Source organism: Ochotona curzoniae, unplaced genomic scaffold (genome assembly GCF_017591425.1).
Source record: "Ochotona curzoniae isolate NIBS_2020 unplaced genomic scaffold, NIBS_Ocur_1.0 contig_908, whole genome shotgun sequence".
NCBI classification, from domain to species: domain Eukaryota; kingdom Metazoa; phylum Chordata; class Mammalia; order Lagomorpha; family Ochotonidae; genus Ochotona; species Ochotona curzoniae.
In genome coordinates, this window is record NW_024466607.1 from 10,106,369 (window position 1) to 10,129,311 (window position 22,943).

The window sequence follows — 22,943 nt, forward strand, 5'->3', positions numbered from 1 at the left end:
TTGCATTTGCTTCCAGCCTCCTCTGCAGCCTCCTCTTCCCCAGTCCTGGCTACACAGAGCTTCCCCAAGCCATGCTTTTTGAGGATATCAGCCATGCAGAGGTACCTGCCTCCACTAGAACTGCCCTCTTCCTTCTCACGGTTACATCCGCCCAGAGGACTGCTACTCAAAGGCCTTAGTAGAGGACCCTTCTCCTACTTCCCTGTCCTCCTTGCCAAGCTTGCTCTTGCCATGTACAGACAGAATGAGAGTTTTTGCTGCTCTTATTTGACTCATTCCAGGCTGGGCATCCCAAAGGCAAGGACTGTGCCTAGTATATTCCCCACTGCTGCATGCTGGGAAGAAATGGCTCTACTGCACATTTCATTTCAACTTCCAACTCCATGCTCCACCCTCCCATTCCAACCCCACCTGCCAGAATGTGACCCCAACATCCACCACCTACAACAACCCAGCTCTATGGGACTTAAATACTAGAATCCCCAAATGCTGATGTGAGAGACTACAATTCTAGCACCCCACCCCCCTTTATAAGGGCCCTGTGAGCAGCCCTGCTGCAATCCCCTAAGTGACTGCTGAGTGACCTGCAGGACAAGGCCCGCAGCCTGCTTCCCCTACTTCTGCAACCCCCACAGCCATGCCCTCCAGCCAGGGCCTGATTCTGCCCAGGCACAGACGGCACCTGGAGGCTTATGGGAAGCCCAGGGGCTCGCGGCAGCACTGTGCTACGGAAGGCCCTCCTGTCCCTACTCCCTGGGCCCCTGCCCCCTCCTCCCAGCCCAGCTGCCAAGCAGCGCCAGAGCCTGCAGTCAGGTCGAGTCTTGTCTCCTGGCAGCAGGAGCAAGGCGGCGGGTGCTAAACGCACTGGTGTGCCTTTCCAAGCCACACGCTCATCCAGGAGTGGCGCTGGCCCCTTTGCTGCTGTGGAACCCCAGGTGGGGATGGGTGCCTCCTGATACATGGCACATTTCATGGTTCCTGGGACCTGGCTATCCCAACTGACATGTGGGGAAACGGAGGTCTCATGAGGGTTCCTGCCCAAGTAAATCCATGTCTGGGCTGTTAGGAGAGTGAGGATCTGATCACCTGGGGCAGGGTGGGAGTCTATCTTCATGCCCAGCTTTGTGCCCTCTGCCCAAGTGCCTGAGGACCAGCACCACTCTGGGCCTTAATTTTCTTGTATGGCACCAAGGGGTGGGGCTGACGGTCACTCAGGCTTTCCCTATGTACACACAGGAGCTCCAATTCCACCTCCCAGTAATGGAACAGCACTGGCCAAGCTGCTTCCCCAAGAAGCCACTCCCAGGGGCCTCCCCAACAAGAACAAGGCTGAGAGGACTGGATCTGCTCAGAACTTTCAGGTCAGGTGGTCTGTGCCCTGCCCAGACCCCACACCTGGCCCTGCCATGGCCTCCCTGAGCCTCTCAGGAATCTGACTTTATGATGTCTGCCCTGCTCCCTGCTCCAGAACCAGCAGTGACTCCCCAGAGGCTAGCAGATGGTTACCCAGTCACTCCAGGTTTATTTCTAGAGTGCCTGGCATAGGCAGGTTCTGGACAAGGCTGGATCTAAGAGATACAGGGGAGGGGAAAGCCACTCAGGCAGAGGCAGCACATGGGACAAGGAAAGGAAGGGTGTAAAAGGAAAGCTTCCACAGGAGTCTGGGACCTGGATGCTTAGGAAAAGGCAGCCACGGGGATGTGGAGCTAGACAGAAGGCTTGCACCCCTGCCCTGGCTAGTGATTCTGCAGGCCAGCAGGCTCTGGGCACTCACCTTTGTCCCCTGTGCCTACCCCTAAATCTTGTCCTCACCTTTCTTCTCTGCCCAGCTACATCTCACTCACTTCGGGGTGGCCTTCATCCTCCACTAGAGTTGGTCTTGTGAACACTGACAGTGCTCGGGTCCACCTTGCCTAAGGATGGGTGTCAACTCCACCAAAGAGTAGCCTGAGCTTCGTGACTAGCTGGGCTGTGTGGTCTATGAATCTCTCTCCCAGCTGTTCTACCCCAAGCTGATTTGTGTGCTCTCTTTGAGCCCCATTACACAGCCACCACAGAGGAGAAGGAGGCTGCTGGCACTGCTGGGGGCTACCTCCAGCAAGTGAGGGTTCAGTGGCAGGAGGGAGCTAAGACCTGTTGCTTGTGACCCAATGAGCATCTGAGGCAGAGGAGGGAGGGGGATGTGGCTGCAGGTGTGTGCTTCTGCCCAGGAGCTCTGTTCGCGACTGGACAGGCAGGGCCTCGTGACTTAACCAGGACAGCACCCCCAGGCAGGCCAGGTGAGCAGCTCCCCTGGGTGACTCACCGGCCCCCAGGAGGCTCTGACACACCGGATGTGGCGGGCGAGCGGAAAGGAGGGGGGTTGTCTGCCCGGCCCTTCCCATTCCTCTATACCCTGGGACTTGCTTCTCCTCTTGGGAATACAGCCCTGCCCTGGACTGAAAGCCTACCGGCCTGGTCTCCTTGTCTCTTCCCCTCACCTGAGAATGCAGGAAGGAGGCCACACAGCTGCATGTAGACCTGGGCAGCCCAAGAATCCTTCACAGAGCATGAATCCAGAGAGCTGGGTTCAGATCCTGCCCTTGTTTCTGATTGCCTTCAGGACTCAGCCTCTGATGTCCCGTAACTCAAGCGGGCATAATGACACTCCTTCCTTGGGACTCCTGAGGATTCATGAGTGGACAGACCCGGCCGAGAAGCCTGCCTGGTCCCCAAAGCAGCATTCCCACCACTTTATCCCCTGGCCCACAGCCCACACTTGGCCAGTAGGTGTGTCTAGTTCAGCCCCAATAAACAGTGGTTTGGAATTCCCAGTTTTTAAGCTTGAACAGTTAGAAATGAAACAATTGCCCCTAAAAATTGGGCTGGAAATACAGAACACAACAGACCACACCTGGTGAAGCCAGCACATGCCCCCCAGACCTGGTCTGTGTGCCAGGGCCATTGCAGTCTGTACATACTTTCTCTTGATTTTTACCTCTGCCTGGCCTCCATGGGTGCCTGTATTGTGGTCCCTGATGGTGGCCGCACACGTCCTGTCACTGCAGTGCTCAGCCTGACCTCCAGACACTCCTTCATGACACTATCCTGATGCCAGAACCGTGGACACCTGCCAGCCCGTTGTACCCTCAGGAGGAGGAAGACAGCTCTGAGATGTCATCCCTGTCAGGCCTGTCCCTAGCCCACTTCCACCCTCCGCCCCAGCTCAGGACACAGCCCTTGCCAGGCAACACTGGCCTGGGGGCTTCACAGAATCTGCTGAAGTTGCCTCCACTTGAATCCTTCCTGGCACAGGGAGCTCACTTCTTTCTTAGTCCCTGATCCATGTCTCAATGGTGGCAAGACCTGCCTGCCTGCCTGCCTGCCTGCCTGTGACACAGCCCACCCTGTGGGTCCTTGTCCCTTCCTCTGGGCCTGCTGAGCCCTTGCTGAGCCCTTGCTGCCCTCCTCACAGGATAGGGCATCCAGTGTACTTTCTACCCCAGCCTTTTCCATGAGACATGCTAGGACTTTGTCGGGTGCCTTCGAGACTAGGCACAGGAGGAATGGGGAGTCAAGCAAGAGGGAACATCCATCTTCTTTGTTTTAAGCTCCAGATCTTGACTAACATCTCCATGGACAGGTGAGCCACTGGGGACAGCTCTCCACAAGCTCATTCCAACCCCCACCTCCTCCACGTTTTGAACAGTGGGTCCTTGTGGACCCTCAGACAGGTATGCACATCGGCCCTCTCTCTGCCTCACTGAGAGCCAGCCAAGCTGTCTGAAGGGAGATTCGGAAACACAATATCTCCAGGAGTGGATGTGCTTCCTGCTCCATGCAAGCCCCGAGCAGTGGCAAATCCAAGCAGAAAGAAACCAAGGAAACCCTGCAGCTCCTCCCCAGACACCAAGCCCGGGATATATGTGGCTCCATCCCTGCTGCCTACCTTGCGGCCTGCCTCATTATTGTGCAAGTTCATGAGAGTGCGGGCATTCTGCTTGATCTCTCGGGCATCCACAAAGACCTTGGCGAAGCCGATGCCGTAGCGGATGTCAGCAGAGCAGCCACCCCACTTCCAGCCCTCGTCCCGGTGGTACTGGCCTTGCTTCTCCTTGTCGCAGCCGCAATCGCTCAGGTTGCCCTGGGTACAGGCAGCTGTGATGGCATGGGCCACGCCGGCTGCGATGATGGCGTATGTGAAGGCAGCCTCCCGGCTCCCTGTGAGAGGAGAGAAGGGTACAGAGTGCAGTCAGCTATTGCCAGGCCTGGCTAGGGGGACAGGCTGAGCTCACTGTCAGGATCCCCAAGTGCTGCAATCCTGCCCTCCAAACAGCCCCCTCTTGGGGTGATACTGAGGCCTGAGCACCCCAGTTAGGCAGCCATCCACCCCAACCTCAATCCTTGGGGGATTCACCAGGGCAGGGCAAGGGTCCCTGTAGCCTATTCCCTACCCACTCCACACTCCCAAGCACACCGGATGTGAAAGCATGGCACCTGGACACATGTTCAACACTCCTATTGACATAAAGCAGCATTTCTCAGGTGTCTGTAGGGCGAGCCAGCTCTGGAGCCAGAAGGTCTGACTTGCATCCCAAGCACTGCTGTCTCAGCCAGTGGCCACTATCCCTGGGCCTCGGTGTCCTCAGCTGTGAAATGGGGACATATCAGTGTCCCCTTCCTCATGAAACAATAGAGATAATAAGTCTGTTCAGAAAAAAGCTTCTGGTCCCGTGCTTGGCTCCTGGCACATACCTGGCACATTAGCTCTTGTTCTGGTGGCTACTGCTATTCCTGCTCTATGTCTGTCGCCACCTCCAGACTGTGAACGAGCCCAGTGAAAGTGCCAGGCCTCTGAGAGGCGGCACTGCAGGAGGCAGAATCACACACAGGCCAAAAATAAATATGACACCATCACCTCATCCCTGAGCTCTTCTGGTCCTCAGTCTCCCCACCTACAAAGTGGGTTCCCAGACATGAAGACTGACCAAGGCCCCCCATGTGTTAAAGCCCTGAGTGAGTACCCAGCAAGGAAGCACTCACAGCCAGGGAGTGGGATTGGATTTCAAGGAGGGCTTCCTCTTCAAGAAGAGGCTCAGAGCAGGTGAATCAAGTAGAGCTGACCAGGCCAGTTGGGGCCAGGAGACAGTGTTTGGGGACATCTAGGTAGTCTCGCCAATGGGTTAGAAGGTCAATGAGGTGACCTCCATGAGGCTTGGAGCTACATGTCACAGGAACCCTCACTCAAGTGTTTCTTGTGCCTATCTCCTCATGCTTTTCACCAGGCTGCTAAGTCACCAACAGCCTGTACACTCTCCCACCATCACTGCTGTCCCTGCCACAGGACAGCATCCGGGCCACTCAGGCCAGCTACCTTTAGTGTCCCCATTGACATGGAGCTCAGTATTTACTGCCTGGGACCTGAGCGAGTTCCTTTGCTAGCCAGAGCCTGTCTGTGGAGCAGAGACAACACCTGCCAGATAGCCAGGGCAGACTAAGGAGAGGGTGCAGGCAAACAGTGCAGCCCAGCGCCTGACACAGTGTCCACAGGTGTGGCCTTCGGGGCATGGAGCTTCTGGCCTTGGCATGCCATCAGCCTTTGTGAATTGCCCAGGCTGTTGTGGAGTACCTACTGGGCCCCTGACTCTCCACATGGATGATCCTTAAGACTAGAAAACACTCATGGGAGCTCCACCACCAGCAGAGGGCCTGGCCCAGGGTAGCCCTGAGGCTAGTGAGCCATACCTTGGTGTACCTTAGAGGGGAAACTGGCAAGGCCATGTGTTGAAGACAGCAGGGACAGCAGGGCAGGGCAAGGCAGAGCAGCAGGGAATGTGTTCCTGCTTGGGCTACTGGCCTCAGCAGCGGAGGCAGCTTACTCATTCCGGGTTGTGAGGGCACAGGAGGCCAGGCCTGGGACCCAACAAGGACGGTACTGGGAGAAAGCTGGTGCTGGGTGGTACATTTCCTGGGAAGGGGTGGACAGAATCCCAGCAAAGCAAAGCTTTGAGAACAGGAGGTGGGGGAAAGACGTGACCAGAGCAGGGCCTCTGGGAATTGGCAGCCATGTTTCTGACTCAAGGCTCAAGTGCGTCCTCCTGTGTGCTCCAAGACTAACCCTGTGTGTCCCAAGATGCCTAGAGAAACAAAGAGAAAGCCTCCACCCCACCCCCACCCCCGGTACTGGTCCCAGGGCCCAACTCGATTCCAGGACCTCCAGTGCATAAGTGAACAAGACCCAAGGGAACATGGCCAAGGGCAGGGTGAAGAAATCGGTGGGTGCAGGCTAGGGAGGAGTCCTACTGTGTACTCGCATGGGGGTCCTCAGGCCGCGAGGCTGAGAACAGCGCCTCCTTCTGATGGTTGGGCTCAGCCTCATCTGTGTGTACGGCATTGAGGCCACAGGGAAGTGATCTTGCACACTAGCATTATGCAGCTCCTTTCAGTGATGGCAGTGACAATTTCTAACAAGGGAACTGCAAGGTTAACACTGGGCACTGTCATCTAGGGCGCAGGGCCATGAGGCTGGGGGAATGTCTAGCTTGCTGTGAAGCATAGGGGGTGGGGAGCAGGTAGCATTGCTGAACCTGGCCTCTTCAAACCACACCCAGGGATCAGCAGACTCCATGGTGCCACAAGTGGTGCTGGGTGACCTTGACCTTGGGAAAGTCACTTGACCTCACTGAGCCACCACATCTTCCTTGGTTAATAGCACCCACCCAGGAGGGAGAAGCAGATGTTGGGGGACACACAGCAGGTGCTTCAACAAACAGTGGTGGGTATAACTATGCTTGGGATGATTACGAGCCACAAGGAAACCCTCCCCTGTGTTAGGATGGCTGGCACCCAATCACCCCCACTGCCCTGGAAGGCTGGCATATTGTCCTGCCCCGGGCATCATGTTCTTGGAGCCCTGTACTTAACAGCTACAGCCACACGGTACTGAATACAGGCACACCTGCCGACAGCATGTGGTCAGGCCACCTTGTCATTGTGTGTGCAAACATGGTAGAGGGCACCCAGCACACCTAGACAAGAAAAGCTCATTACAGGACACAGCTTTCTGATGTCCTCGAGAGACAAGGTTCTGCTGTGCCCATCACCACAGTACGCTGTTGGGCACACAACAGGAATAACTAAAGTCACAATCGCACAGTACCCACACAAGTCAGCACCAAAGCTGGGGTTCCTAACCAGTGTCAGACACCAGACACGGCTGTGTGTGCTGCACCCTAATTTGTGTGCCAGCGTGGACACCTCCAGTGGCAAGTCTGAGGGAACCCCAATCATCCGCGTATCCATCAAGAACAGGGAAATGGTTCTACTGAGCCTGTGACAGTACCGAGGATCCACTGAATGAATGCTAGCAAGTTCTGAGCAGACACCAGTTGTCTTTACTGCATGCTTGCCATTGGCCAGAAGAGGACGCCCCCTGACTCCCAAGGAAGCAGCTCTGTACCAGCACCCTTTCAATACCAGGCAGGTGCCAGTGAGGATCTTCAGCCCTCATGGCCCTGTTTCCCCCACCCAGACAGCAGAACTGGTACCAGATCAGCAGCTCAGGGCTGGCCAGGGTTTGAAGATTCTGTGTGGCGTGGGGTGGAGGAGCAAACAGGAAGTACCTATGGTGTGTCAACAGACACCCATTTGCCAAGATTCTACAGTTGAGGAAATGAGAGCTCTGAAAAGGAAAGTGATTGGCTGGGATCACCTACCTTGAAACTGGCCAGCACTGAATTCAAGGCCCCAGGTGGGTGTGCCCACCCTCAGCCCCACACACCTCCCTTCCTGGCCTATCACTGCACCAGAGAGTGATTCCTCCCACTCTAGTCCAAGGCACTGATGGCCACCAGGAGAGGGCACCCAGCTGTGAGTAGTTACAAAGAGTCTCTAAGAACTGCCAGATCCACTTGCACCTGTGTGCGCGGAGCTGTGGCAGGAAAGGAAGTGGAAAGCATCCTGGCATCTTCAAGGGTGGACACTCAGGGCAAGAGGCACCCATACCTCCTTCCCTTACTCTGGGGGTGGGGAAGTGAGCTCAAGTGTGGGAAGCTAGCTGCCCAGGTGAAGCCAGGATATGCAAACCTGGAGGTCACGTGCTGTCCCCAACCACTCTGGAGAACTCTCCCAGGCAAGAACGGCCCCCAGTTGGAGAATTCCCTGATTGGTCTTGTGTGGTTACATCTGAGCCTGTGCTACTCCGACATCTGATTCATTGCTGCAGGGATAGCAGATGGGACACTTAGCTCACAGAGGCCCAGAGATGGGCTAAGACCCTCAGGCACGCAGCACAGCCAGCTAACCCCCACACATGGTTAGGAAGGAGCCACTGGGTGGAGCTGTCACCAACCATGTGTATTCCTGGAAATCTTGGCCCTCTCTAGCAGCAGAGATTGTCTGCCCTGCGGGACACGATCCTGCTCATCCCTCTCCCTAACCTGGAGCAAGCCACCCACCTGTCCTGTCACTCAACGGACACTTGGCTATGTGCCAGGCACTGTGCTGGGGCTGGGGACCCTGAGGTGAGGGCTGCAGACCTGCATGGCCTCTTGGTGATGAGGACTCTAAAGAATGACAAGGGGGCAGCAGTGGAAGCTGCACTGGATGCTGCTGGCTCTGGGGCTGTCAAGCAGGGAGACAGAAGCTCCCTGTGGACAGAGAGGGGGTTCCAGGCCTGGGAGCAGCCCCAGTGACAGCCCTGGTGGGTGGGAGAGACGAGCTGGGGGCTAGGGAGGAGGTGAGGTGATGACAACGGACAGCTGTGCTCGTTGCCAGCCCCAGCCCTCCTGCTCAATGAAGAGGGTTCCCCATCCCCAGATCCAAAGAATAGGCTCCCCAAGTTCCATTCTTGAGTCCAGGGGCTCCTCCTGGATGAGAGATGGTACAGCGCAGGGGACCTGGCCTAGGTCACCAGCAATAGTGAGACCGAGGTCTGGGAACAAGAATGTCCAGCTTCCGGGCTGGAGTTCCTGTCCTTACCTCTGTCACACCCTCCTCAACTTTCCCTGTACTCTCAACTCCCTGCCAGGTTTCTGTCTGCAAGCCCAGGGAGCCACCATCTCAAGATACCTGGGTGATTCCAGCTCTGAACTCAGGAAAGACAGAGTTTGCCTGTGCTTCCTCCACTCCTGATGTGGCTGGGTGCCCCCGAGCAAGGGCTCTGCCTTTCTAGGCCTCAGTCTTCCCACCTGTGAAATGGGAGTCCTTAGGACCCCATGGCCAAGTTTCCACAAAGATCAAATGAAGCTCCCATGGAAAGAGCCCCCAGCAGGTGCTGGCTGGGGAACTATAGGGATTTTCCCTGAGCTGAGAGGGGCCACACGGACACTCTGTGTGCATTCCAGCACTGTAGGACCCTGACAGGCACAGAGGAAATCAACTGATGTCCAAGCCTGCCCAAAAGATTCCATTCCACCGCCCTGTGCAGCCGCTGTAAGTGGTTTACACCGGAATATTATCTGGGTGTATTTACGGTATCTTACTGGAAACCACAAAGTGCATTGTATTTTTTTTTTTCTCTTTTGCTATTTAAAGCCAATGGGTCAGAGAGGGAGCACTCTGCAGTGACACAGGCTGAAATAGATGATTTGGAAAGGATACAGATGGAAAAAGTGGCTCTGGCTGGCCCCGTGGCACAGCAGCCTCAAGGCCTTCTGAGCCCAGATGCCATACGCAGCCTTCTCTGTTCCCAGGAACCAGGGAAGGCACTCTGTGAGCATCGAGCAGGTGTGTTGGTGCAGGGAGCATGTGCCAGGGTGAAGCCTACTAGGGTCATGGGTCCAAGGAGATGGTACATGTCCAGAGCATGCTGCTGACCATCTGCCAACAGTCCATGCCATTGCATCCACTGGTCTCCTCTGCCTGGAAGTGCCCTCCCTGTTCCATCTGTCTGGCAAGGGGCAGCAAGTGCTGATTTTAAAGCAGGTCCTGGAGGCCAATAAGCTTGGGTACACATCCTGGGACTCAGTGACTGGACCCTGGACAAGTAACTCACATCTCAAGGCCTGGATTTCTTGCTCTGTGAAGTGGGAAGGACAAAGGATCTAGCCTTACGGTTGTTAGGAGGACTCAGTGTCCCTCAATGCACATGGTAGGCTGAGCCAGCTGTGAGCCAGCTGTGAGCCCAGGGTCCCAGATAGCAACTCTTCCTAGATGCCCTGTTGGTCAGCACCACATCTCTCAGGCCCAGCTGCTCGTCCCCTCCTGTGGGGAAAACCTCCTGATCTCCCTCCCCTTCACAAGTGGCCAGCTCCCTGTCCAGCCTATTGTATTGGACTGAATGGCCTGTCTGCCCCCATCTCAGATTGTGGAGAGCTGGATTAGGTATCTGTGAAGCCTCAGCAGTCGACTGAATGCATGACTGTGCGTGAGAAAGCAAGTGTGTGCGGCTGTGTGTGTGTGCGTGCGTGTGTCTCCCGTCCACCACAGGAAAGCTGCAAAGGGAGCCTTCTCACAAAAGACTCATCTCAAAGAATAGTGTCAGGAGAGCTCAGACCCAGGAGGAACCGAGGCTTGCAAGAAAAAAAAAATGCAAAACGAAACAAAAAGTCCTTTGTTGGCTGTGTTCTAAGCAAGAATGGGGAAAGAATAGATCTTTTGCTTGGGCAAGATGGCGCATTGTTAAGGAAAGGCAGAAAGTGGAGCTGGCCCGCCCCTCACTCTGTGTCTCTCCTGGAAGGGGCTTCCAGTCCATCCCTGCCCACATTCACCAGCTCAGCACACTGGGCTGCACTTTGACAGCCCCAACAGGCACAGAGAGAGATGTGGCCCTGCTACACTTACGGCTTCCTAGGCTACAGCCAACTACAAGAGATGAAAGGTTGCAACCAACCGGACAGAAGCACAAGCCTGGGGGCCCAGGAGCGCACCCCTGTGCAGATGGGGGCACAGGTCAGGGCACTGCCATGGCTCCACTGGTGCTAATGCTGGTGATGTAGCCAACGTCATAGTCTTCCTGAGTGCTGTTCCTCCCAGGATTAAGTCCCTCTGCCACTCCCCTCCTGGGCAGACCCTCTGAGATCCTTCGGTCCCTGCCTCATCCTTGCCCTACTCAGGAGAATCCCTGTCGCCCCAGGCTCGCTAGGCCCACAGGGCTCTGGCTTGCTCCCTCCCTTCCACTCCTCAGTTGGGTGACCCCTGCAGGCAGCCTCAAGCCACGTGCACTGCCTCGCCTCAGTGTACACCTCAGCCTCCACCTGACACTGACCACCACAGCTGAGCCCACAGGTGATCCCCTCCGACCCAGTTCAAACATCTGCAGGGCATGCTGGGGAATAACTTGAGGATAGATGGAGGGCTGAGGAAGGGGGTCTCATCTCATGAACAGTTAACCTGGGGACTTAGTCAAAGGCTCCTTGGAGAAAATGAACTGCAGCAAGACAAGGTTTCATGGTGGGCCTGTCCAGTGATGCCATGTATGCCTGACACCAGGACATGGAGGCGAATGTTGACTGGCAGACTCCTCAAGGGTAAAGTGAACCAGCGCAGGTTTCGCTTTCCACATCAGGGTCAGAAGCTGTGAATTACCTCTCCTGTACCCTTGTACAAAGATGTCAGTAATGGGGAGGAGGCTTCCAGGCAGGTCCCATACCATGTATGGAGATGATGTGCAACCTGAGGGGTCTCCAGCCTGTGTTGTTCTGGGGGCCTCTGCAGAACTGGCTGTGAATTCATGGGTGGGAGGGGATGGGCCTCAAGAGGAGCTTGCTCAAGCTGCCTTCTTATCTGCAGGACTGTCCCAGTGTTTACTCTGCTGCTGCCCCCCAACCCCAGCCTCTAGGAGTATGGCCATCACCTGCTGAGTTTCCCAAACTTAGGGTCCACAGATGCCTTCCTCCATTTCTGCGTCAGCCAGTAAGGGGAAGGGGCAGAGATGGGGACCAGCATCATACCTGCAGGTATCATCCTTGGGTCCTGACCTGCTCAGTGACTTTATCTCCTTTAAAGCCAATGCAAAGGGGACAGAGGGAACTAAGGAAGGGGCAGGGGAGAGTCTGCACTGGGTTTCAGGACCACAGAAACATGGCAAGGGCCCCCAAAAGTTCATGCAAGTAAAAGCAAACAACAAGCACACTTGGGGGCAAGAAATTTGAAGTCATGCGTACTTTATTCATGTGCCTTTTGGGGGCACCCCTACACACAGCAAATTCCTGTGCCGGAAGGGCATGGCAAAGATGCAACACTGCACGGCTGGTGGGTTGGGACTCAAAGAAAGATGGAGGGACATTCAAAGGCTGATGCAACTGTCCAGGCAACAGCTATGTGAGGGCAGGAGGAGGGAGACTTAGGGGTGGTGAGAAGTGGACAGAGTTAGGGATACATTTTGATCTAGAATAAACTCTAGAGTAGGCACCCCAGGTGCTGGAGCTTGTGTGTCAGAGAGATGCAAACCCAGATGCAGACAGCCATGCACTTAAATACCCTCTGGCATTGAACTCTCCCCAGAGTTGCATCCCTGTCCCGGGGCGGGACTGCAGGCTGCCTGCCCCCATCCCCAGGACCCCGTTCACTGATAGCTGAATTGCCTTTTACCCTGTCGGGCCCAGGTCAAGGGTCATGTCCACATCCAGAACGTCCTGCCCATCTCATCTCAGGTCCCATCTCTGAGCACCACCACACTATGCACATCATTCCAAGAAGCACCAAGCCTCTCTGTCATGGCTCCCCGCTATGGACCGTACATGTCACCCCACGTTCCTGTACTGACATTCTCCCCTTCAGAGCCTTGGGATGGCATTGCAGCTCTAGTAGGGACTTTCCAGAGATGGTCTAGGCTGGTAGGGTGGGCCCTGCTCCCACAGGACTGGCATCCTTGTGTAGAAGTAGAGCCAGAACACCAAGCTGGACCGTGTGAGGACACAGAACAAAGACCCATCAGCAAGCCCAGGATGGGAGCCTGGGAGAAACCATCCGTGCCCCCAGCCTTCCAGCTTGGGAACAGTTTCAGGCTTTGGTCAGCTAGGAGCAAAGGGACATGCATGAGCACTCCTGCCCCCTGGGAACATGGCCAGGGTGTGGCTCTGAGACCTGGCCAACACAAGCATGTTGTTTTTGGCCCCTGTGCTGGATGTGGCATGGACACAGGACCCAAAGCCAAGCTTCCGGAGTCACTCCAATCACAGTGAGCCCTTGGATGTCTACAGGTGCTATCCCAGACAGGGTAAGGCTCTTGGCTGCAGAGCTTGAACTCAAGTCAGTCCTGGCACTGGGGCTGCAATGGCCTCTTGATACCCCAAGAGGCAACCCTGAGGCTGTTGGACACCTGCTCTGGTCCAGGCCACTGTAACAGCCAGCATCATCTGCTAGCCTGCCAGTTCCTCAGGCAGACACAGATCCTCTCTTTTGCATAAGACAATGTCAAGTTTAAGCATCCCAGGGGGTCTTGCCTGGTGCACCATGCTCTCTGCTACTTGAGATCCACAACGGGAACCCTGAACGTTCCGAAGGGAGACAGAGCCAGAGAGCACAGGCAGAGCCTGAAGGGGGAGGACAAGGCTTGGACCTCGGAGTAGGAGAGAAAACCTCTGCTGCCCTCCAACACATTCACCTTCCCTTGCTCCTTGGGTAGAGACCCTTCGTAGCTGTTGTGCCTGCTTCAGATGAAAGACTACACTCCTCAGCTTGCCTTTCAGCTAAGTGTGTCTACGTCATAGCCAATGAGATGTGAGCAGAGTGGGCAGAGCTTCCAGGTCTCTTAAAAGGTAGACCGTGTGTCCTGCCCAATACAGATCCAAAGTCAAAAAGTTCACTCCTGGGAGGCAGCCCTAGTGAGCTGGGCACTCCCAGAAAGAGGCCACTCCCAGATTGTCAGGAGGAGCACTGGGGAAGCACCATAGGATCGCAAACCCCAGCTTTGGTGTCCGTGAGCTGCTGCAGGCTCTGTTGACAGAAAGGGAGCACTCCTCAGACTGCCAGGGTCTCCTTTGGCCTGCTTTTCCTCCCTGCTACTGCCACTAAGCATGGTGGGCTGCTTCCTTCCCAGCTGATCTTCAGGTCCAGTGTGCCTTCCTGCCTCCAACACAGTCAGACTTTCACTGTTCTCATGCAGGCTGTGGCTACTTACACTTACTGCCCGGAAGACATGGCCACACCCCTGATCCTGAAGCTGTAGAGCTGCCATAGAGTCTGCCATCCCTTCCCTTCCCATCTCTTTCAGCCAGGAGAATCCAAGCATGTGCACGCAAACACGCACACACACACCCAAACATTAGCCGCCAACCACTCAGGCCCCCAAGCAATACCCACTGGATGCATGGATGAATCAGCAACGGTGTCTTGAATGAATGAGTTCTGAACCCATCCTTGAAGCCGTCTTTCAGAATTCCTATCAGGTTGACTCATAGGGTGGTGATGTTCCTGTGAGTCAAACACCAGTGAACAGCGGCCATGACCTTCGATTTGACCTACACCTTGGTACTCATGCATGCAACATCAAAACCGATCCCCACACACTTCCTGACTGGCTCTGCTGCCTGCTCCCTTAAGGCCCTTGAAACCACATGGCACAAGCATCATGACCTTGGCCTTATGTGAATTCTCTGTGGTCTCTTCTGTTCCCTACCTGCCAGAACACCCCTGCTTCTGCTTGTAAAAATGTGCAAATGCAAAGGCCACAGGGGTCAGGTGGATGCCATGATGGGGTTACGCAGGCTGCGGCACAGAAGGGAGAGGTGGGGACTACGGCAGTGGGTAGACTGTCTAGGCCCTGCTGTCCTGTCTTAACCATGAAGAAATACCTCTAAGCCTTGAGCAGATATGCCAAGTTTTCGAAAGAAGCCAGTGGATACACCACTTTGCAAGATGCCACATGGAGAGGCATCCTTGCAGGGGCCAGGAAAGGGGTCACAGAGGGTCCCCAAGGTGCTGCTGGCCTCTCCACCTGGCATGCGCGGCAGATAGGGGAGTATCAAGACAAGTACGTACCCACTTTGAGCTCCTTCCCGAAGACGGTGCGCTCGCCCAGCGCCGAGCAGTTCCAGCGGCCGTTGCGGAACTGAAACTGACACTCGTCCAGGCCCATTTGCGAGCCTTCTCCTATGACGATGATGGCGTCGGGCCGGCTCTGGCAGATCGCCCGCTGTCTGGGAGCCAGGCCTGGGATCTTGTTACAGATGATGCTCGCACCCAGAGCTACCACTGAGGAGAAGCCACTGGGAGGGGGGGTGAAACACACAGAGATGAAGCATTAGAGCAGCAAAGGAGAGGGTGAGCACAGCCTAGGGACCTTTCGAAAGTGGTCTCCCAAGGGTCTCCCAAGTCCTCTCTCTCAATCCACGTGTTTTCATCTGCAAATGTCTAGGCTCCATAGGCGCACACATGAATCCTCTATTTGGGATTAGTGATGTCTGCATTCCTGTTCGAGAACAAAAGGGTGATGCATGTCATCAGCATGATGTGGAGTGAAAAGGATTTGAAGTTGATGCTGAGATGAGATTTGAAAATATGGGAGGGATGGGCCTCGTGGTGCAGCATGTTAAGCCACTTTGTCACTTGTAGTGCCAGCATCCCACATGAGTGCTGCTCCACTTCTGATCCAGCTTCCTGCTGATACACATTGGCAAGCAGTATAGAATGACCAAAGTGCTTGGGCCCCTACCACCCACATAGGAAACCTGGATTGGAGTTACTGGCTGCTAGCTTTAGCTTGACCATTGTGGCCATCTGGGGAGGGCACCAATGGATGGAAAATGATTTAATTCTCTCCCTCTTTGCCTGTCAGATAAATAAATACATTTTTGAAGTAAGATGAATGTAAGAACCTGAATTGGCTGGTTCAGAATCATTTGTGCAAGTGAGAAGGTAGGAAGGAATGGGAAGGGAGGGCTGCCGGGTGCCAGGCAGCAGGCATGGTGAGGTAGTGCTGAGCACACAACTGTTGGCTAAATTGATCTGCTCCCACCTGTGTCAGGCACTCCCCTGTACGCATCGGTTTGATTACAAAACAGTCCTTTAAAAAGCAATTGTAAATACAAGTCCTGGTACTGCCTTCCTGCCCACCAGTGGAGTATGTGTCCCTCATCCTGAACCTGAATGGGCTGAAGCATCCTGGCAACTATTAGATGGAGCCGTTCAGCAGACAGACACCTATTGGATATGTGTTCGGTGCCGAACAGCATGCCGGGAGCCGGTTGTGTGTCCCACAGACAGGCAAGGCCTTGCCTCCAGGAGCTACGGAGGAGGCGGGAGAGAGCATACATGCCATCAAGGACCAGAGCAAGCCACTGCAGACAGAAATGTGTTCTGGGAAGAAGATGAGCCGAGGGGCTGCCATAGCTACCAGAGGCAGGGAGGCTAGCGAGAAGGGACCAGGATTGGCCTTGTGAGCAAAGTAAGCCGTCACTTGCCACGCCCAAATCCCACCCCGATGCGGAGTTTGAGCCCTGGCTCCTCCGTTTCTGAGCCAGCTTCCTGCTAATACATGCTGGAAAGGCAGAGGATGCTGGCCCACATGCTTGGGTTCATGCCACTTACTTGCGAGACCTGGATGGAGTTCCAGGCTCCTTCCTGCCTTTGGCCCAGTCCATCCCTGGCTGTTGTTAGCATTTGGGGAGTGAACCAGCAGATGGAAGATCTCTCTTTCTCTTTTTCTCTCCATCTCTCTCACTCTTTCAAATAAGTCTTTCAAGGGTGAACTGCCATATTAGCTGCAGTGATCAGGGAGGATTGTCCCGAGGAGGGTCTGAAGAAACATTTTGGGCATGGGGAGCAGGTTAAGTCCTGGAGAGGGGGAGACAAACTTGAGCTCTCCAAGGACTAGAAAGAACTCATGCAAGCAGATGTAAACCCATGGTTGGCGTGTGGGGGAGACTGGGAAAAGGAGGCTGCTCGGGGCTGGAACTGCCTCTGGTGTGTCAGCACGGATGCAGGACACGGACGGACATGCTCCAAGGTCCCCCAGGGAGGGAGGCTGAGCAGGTGCAAGGGGGCAGTGACGGGGCAGCGGCAGGCGGAGCTGACAGATGTGCTAGTAGGCTGCTGGGCAGGGAGAGTGCTATGGACAGGTCTGCAGGACCCCACTATCTGGGCTGCTGACACTGTCATGGTGACTCCAAACAGGAGCCAACAGACAACCTGACCGTTGCACAGCATGTGGTCCACCTATCCACCCTTTTTACCTTAGCCTTTTGATGCCACCAAGAGCTCTAAGAAGAAGCTCCTCTACCCTCTCATTGGGCACAGCCATGAGAGTCCCTGTGTGCTGGGGACTGCTCACCCCAGTGCTCAGTACAAGTGTCTCCCAGCACCCAGGTCACTCAGAAAGGGGGCGCTCGGCTTTCCAAGGTGTACTGACCATCCCTGTCCTCCCTGCCCTGCTTGCCCCACACCTGCCTTTTCCTGCCCAAGCTCCCCGCCCCCCCCAGGGGAGCCCCCTACTCTCTGATCATCACCTGTTGGCTTTCTGTCAGCACCTACAGAGTCACGTCCCTGAATACCTCCTCCCCACCCCATCTCTCTTCTTCCCCAGATGTTCTTCGTGTGTGAGTGTGTGCGTGCTTTCAGGCTGCCTCCTTGCTCATGGCTGCCTGCCTACCTCCTACCTCACAGGGACTGCTTGAGGCTCCCCTAACTGCTGCCAGAAGGATGCAGTGGGACACTTGCCCAGGGTGGGCGCCTGTTACATAGCAAGTGCTCCCATTCAGGCACTGATGCCTGGGTAAAACTGTGGCCTCTCTGGGTGCTGCCACACACAGGATAAACATTGCACACCCCGATATTGGGCAGGAGTCACCACAGTCTCCCTGACATGTGTGAAATTGGGGGTTCCCACAGGCCTGTGGGAGCCCTTGGCTCCCAGGTGCTGCTGGTGACAGTGGTCTTCCAAAACTAAACAGAGTCCACCCGCAGCTCAAGATGTGAGGCGTGAAGGGGAGGGACTAGCAGGGACCCACCACGGGGATGCCTTGGGTGCCAGTAGGTAGATGTCTGTACACCTGGCTGCCCCAGGAACCGGCAGAGAAGGGAATGGTTATGTTCACAGAACAATGGCTTAGCACCTGAGTTTGGCTAAGGGTTTCCTTTATCACCTACCTGCATGACCTTGGGAAAGTTGTAAGTCCTCTCTGTGTTTAGGATTCCCCATGGCTGACCTAAGGATTTGAATAAGGGGTCCCCAACTGGATTGCTGTGAAGCCCAGATGTGCCACAACGAGGAGAATTTCAGCAGGTGCCAGGGACCCGGCTCCAGATCTTCACACACACACACACACACACACACACACCAGACAAAGGGCTCCTGCTGGCTGGAGGCCAAAGAGCCCCTTTCGGACTTCACCCTTCAAGCCTATTTTACAGATGAATAACCCGAGGCCCTCCAAACAGCCTGGGGCAGAGGAACCGTGTCCCTCCAGAGCAGCTGGGCCCCAAGCGGGCCAGAGAGGCTGCGGCGCCAGCGGGAGGTAGGGCGGGGCGGCCAGGGGAGGTTATTTTCTGCTCTTTCCCCTTTCTCTCTGGGCTCCCGCTCCCTCCGCCCCGTTTCTAATTAAAAAGGAGATAAAGCCACACCGTCAGAGCCAATGGCTCGATCAGCTTCCTGGATGCTGGATTCGCACAGGACGGCGGGGGCGCAGGCCAACGCGAAGATTAAAGCGGAGGGGGCGCGGGATGGGGTGGAAAGCCACCCAGACGCGAGCGAATCAATAGCACTTAAAACAGCGGGCAGACGCGCAGCGCGCGAGCCGGTGGCTGCCTCTCGCGCCCGCAGTCCGGGCTGGGGCCAGCCGTTGCCCCGCGCGCACCTGCTTGCCATTCTCGCTCTACAGACGCGAGGTGGGGGCCTGCGGCGGAGGGGTGGGGGGTGGCAGTGGCAAAACACAAAAGACCTGCCCCACACACCCTCTCGCCCCAGCGCCCAAGCGGTCCGCCCTTATGCAAAAGGGGCGGTCACGCTGGTGGGCGTGGGTGGAGAGGCTCTGGCTGTGGAAATCTCAGCACCCGGACCTTTACCAACCTCTTAGACCCTCAGCGCCACCCATCCGTGCCTCGCACGCATTATCTCCCAAGTACAAAGGGGACCAAGCCGCGTCCCGAGACACCCATCCCACCTTGCAGCCACAGCGTAGCTCTTGGCTACTCCGCCTGCTCCGCGGGAGCCCAGGCGGGTCCCACTGTCCAGTCCCAGGGGTGGGTGGGTCTGGCTTTGGCTTTGGCTGCGCGTGTGGTTCTCCATGGGTGTCTCGGGCGATCTCGCCTGCTACCTTTGTGTTTGTTGGGGGAGTGTTTCTTTGGGCGGGGAGGGGTTCTGGGGGTCCTAGGGTCCCTGAACAGCGGATGGTGCAACGGCTATGTGCAGCAGTTTGTTTTCCCCGAGCAGCGAGCGACCCTCCCTCCTGGTACCTGTTCCCTGTCCGCCCGAGCGGCTCCATCTGCCACCCGGAGACTCTGTGCCCGTGCCTCGGCTCGTAGAGTTCCTTTCCCCAGCTCCCCGGGGACGCCGTGGTTTTGGCCCGTATCCTACGGTACCTGCTATCTCCGTGCAGGGTCTGACCCTCTGCACCAGCCAGCTCTCTCCTGAGTGCCCCCTATGGCTATGTCCGTATGTGGGAGTTTCCGGACCCAGTCGTCCTCAGAATGTCTCCGGGATGTGTTCCCCTGACCCTCCGCCGAAGCTGCGTGCGCCCGGGGAGGGGGGGGGGGCGCACGCGGTGTCCATCTCAGTGGGGGGTCTTTGTGCGCCCACAGCTCGTGTGCCGCCCCCACCGAGCCTCACAGCGAGCTGAGCAAGTTGGCGGTAGGGCAGATAGCACACCGCCCTCCCTGGGCCTCTCCAACTTTGCCGAGACGCGCACGGAGGGTCGCCAGGGGCCCTTACCCGATCCGGAGGTAGACCATGCCCAGGCTGAGAAAGAGGTGGCCCAGGCAGCGCCGCGCTTTCCGGTTCATAGTCCCCGCTGCTCGCCGGGGCCGCGGACCGGGCAGTGCAGATCCCGCGGGCCGGCCCCTGCGGGGCAATCAACATAGCCCGCCCGGGAGGCGCGGGCCGAGGCGTCCCGGGGGCGGCCGGTGGGTCGGTGCGCCCGTCCGCGCGCTGCGCGCCTGAGACTCGCCGGGAGCGCGGGAGCCACGGAACGGGAGGAAGGAGGGAGGCGCGAGCGCGGCGCGGGGCGACGCTGGGCTGCGCGCGAGCGGCCAGGGCGAGTGTGCGAGACGCGGGGAGTGCGGGGGCGCTGCTGCCGTCCGCCCCCGCCCCTCCCTCCACTCTCCCTCCTCTCCCTCGCCCGCCCCCTCTCCCGCCCGCCTCCCCGGAGCGCCCGCCCCGCGCCCGAGTACCCGCGGGACAGGGCTGCCTGCCCCAGGCGCGCACTCGCGCCTTGCCCCGCGCGCTTCCGCCGCGCCCCTCCTGCTCCTGGGCGCAGGTGGGAGGCGAGGTAGGGTGGGATGTGAGGAGCCGGTGAGGGGGCACTGGAACCCTCTTGCGTCCCCTCTCCGTCACCAACTCGCAGGTGGCGCTGCGCGAGGGTGAGGAAGGATCAGGTCTTGGAAAGGGCGAACCTCAGGCCCCGGCCAGCTGCCCTGCCCTCCCGCCCCGCTCCCGGCACTGAGAAGCGGGCACAGGGAGACAGGGCGCGCCCAGGTTTTCCCTGCACCAGGTTTGCCAGCCCCGCTTCAGGGGAAGGACTGAGCACAGTCCTTTCTCTGTCTGAGGGAGGGGCGGCAGCTGAGGACCCAGACGTGGTCGCGTGTGTGGTTTCCCAGGGCCAGCGCTGGCGGGGCTGGGCCTGAGGTGGCTGCCCCACACCGAGCTGCGTCGCGCGCGAGCCACCCAAGGGTGCCGAGTCCACCTGGCGACCCAGAGTGCGCTCGCGGCGACACCTGGCGGAGGCGGCGGGTGGTGCAGCCCGTGCCCTGCGCCCTGGGTCGGACCGGGACAGAAGCCATTCACTCACAGTGCCAAGCACAGGAAGGGAGCAGATACCGCGAGGGACACTGCTCCTGCCAGAGACAAACCCTTCTCCAGGGCGGCAGAGGGCTGGTTAGATGGGCGGAAGCAGCGTTGAAGTTAAGGCCTGATGGGCAGCTTACTGGGAAGGTGGGCTAGCAGGTGCAAAAGTTCAGAGGTGGCTGTGAGCTGTGCTCTCAGGAAAGGATGTCTCTGGGGGTCAGAGGAAGAGCCCGGAGGGAGGGATCGGGGCCAGGCTGAGCCCAGAAGGCCAGATGGGAAGACAGGCAGAGGTGCAGGACAGGCTGACTCATATGGGATGTGTGTTGCAAGGCCCCCTGGGTTGTGCTGTGGAAGCTGCTGGAGGAGTGGAGGAGGGCTGGGCAGAGTGGAGACTCAGCCGCTGTCCAAGTCTTGGTGAAGGTGGCTTGGGCCGGGGTGCACATGGGCTGGGCAGTGTGGCTGGGGCTACTTTTAGCACACAGCCATAGAACACACTGCGCTGCTGTTGTGGCCAGGCGGGTTCCCTCAGTGGACTCCCTGCTGGCCTCTGGGTGTGCTTATGAAAGAACTGCCAGGCTTGAGGGGAGAGCTGAGGGAAACAGCCATATGGCTGGGCTTTTGCTGGCTACAACGTTCATGTTGGCACTGCCAGGCAGTGAGGATGCCCAGTGGAGACCTGGTGGAGCGCTGGTGACCCACTGACCTGATAGCAGCAGTGTGGCAGACCGAGGGGAGGCTGTGAGGGGCATCTGGAGCCAGACCATGGAACCCTTTTGGGGGCTAAGGCTAGGTAAATGGGCCCTTCTCTGCTCTTGTCTCTGATCCCTCCTCCCCCACCCCACCTGCAAACCCTCCTCTCCTTCTTTGCAGGATGAATTTCCTGCCCCCCGGGCTGACACTTAACCATCACTTCTGACCTGCAGTCACCCCCTTGCCCCATTGAGTCTTCAAATGCTGCTGAGTCTTGGGGACTCTGCGTTGCACTTTTCCTCCTTGGCCCACCAAGGTACCGCACCCACACCTGAACCCGGATGAGCTGCTCACGTGAGCCCACCAGAAACAGAACAGAAAGTACCAGAGGGCATTGCACTCCACTGCCTCCCCCTGTGAGGGGGTGGGTAGGGCAGGTCCTGTGTGGGTGTGTCGGGGAGTGCGTGTCAGTGGGAGATACACAGACATTGCTTGCTGTGGAGTTTTCTCTCCTACCCTCTCTGACTGACCCTCCAAGATTCCTTCCACCCCACCTGTCTGCACCCATCCGTGCTGTCTGCTAGACTCTTGACCACATCCTCGCTCCTCCATTCTCAGTTCTCAGGGAGGATAGAAGAGTGCCTGGCCTGCGCCAGGGCAGAGGTTCAGCCCCAGGCACGTGGCCCCAGGGTCCCCTTTGGGGGAGCATGCATTTCAGTGTCTCTTCCATGGGTCCTGAGCTGTTAAGCCCAAGGTCCAGTTCTGCCACATAAAAGCTTTATGATGTGGTGTTGTTTCAGAGGTCCAGACTTACTGAGCTTCCTTTGGGGCTCATCATTTCCAAATCATTGCAGCCTTCCCTTGACTGGAAGAGGAGAGCTGTACCTCATTTGTTGTAAGATCAGAAGCCAAGAGTTAATAACAAAGAAAATCTTTTATCTGCAGTTCATTCCCTGCCTCCAGATATGCGCAACAGCCAGGGTGAGGCTAGAAGCCAGGAACTCCATCCAAGCCTCCCAGGTGGGTGGTGAGGGCCCAAGCACTTGAGCCATCATCCGCTGTCTCCCAGAACGCTTTAGCAGGAAGCTGGCCCTGAAGCAGAGCAGCCGGGACTAGAACCAGCACACCTGCATGGGATGCAGTCCTTGCAAGGAGCGGGCTTGACTAAATAACTGTTTTGTGGCTCAGTGCAACCCATTGCAGAAAGTCTGAATTCGGCAGTATTGTGGCAACCCAGAATCTTCCAAATATTTAGCTCCCTCTGCTTGGTCCAAGGGAAGAGAAGGGCTTGTCTCTGCGGCTAATTTAATCAATGAGTTGTGCTTTGGCGCCCCTGCTGGTGGTAGGAGAGGCTGCGTGGCTCCCAGGGGCTGTAGTAATTACAGTAGTAACTCTG

At 57.0% G+C, this 22,943-nt stretch overlaps 1 protein-coding gene across 2 annotated transcripts in view; it reads right to left on the reverse strand.

The window, feature by feature from the left end:
• Positions 1-20,134, reverse strand: part of WNT7A (Wnt family member 7A) — a 44,887-nt gene extending 24,753 nt beyond the window's left edge. Inside the window, exons 1-3 of one of the 2 annotated variants that reach the window (XM_040994928.1) lie at positions 19,787-20,134; positions 14,902-15,128; positions 3,929-4,200 (exon numbers count right to left, since the gene is read on the reverse strand). In XM_040994928.1, coding sequence (XP_040850862.1) covers positions 3,929-4,200; positions 14,902-15,128; positions 19,787-19,857 — 570 coding nt within the window. In that variant the 5' untranslated portion in view covers positions 19,858-20,134. The remainder of the gene's footprint in view (positions 1-3,928; positions 4,201-14,901; positions 15,129-19,786) is intronic. The other variant, XM_040994929.1, reaches the window with a different exon arrangement.
• Between the last annotated feature and the right edge of the window lie 2,809 nt (positions 20,135-22,943).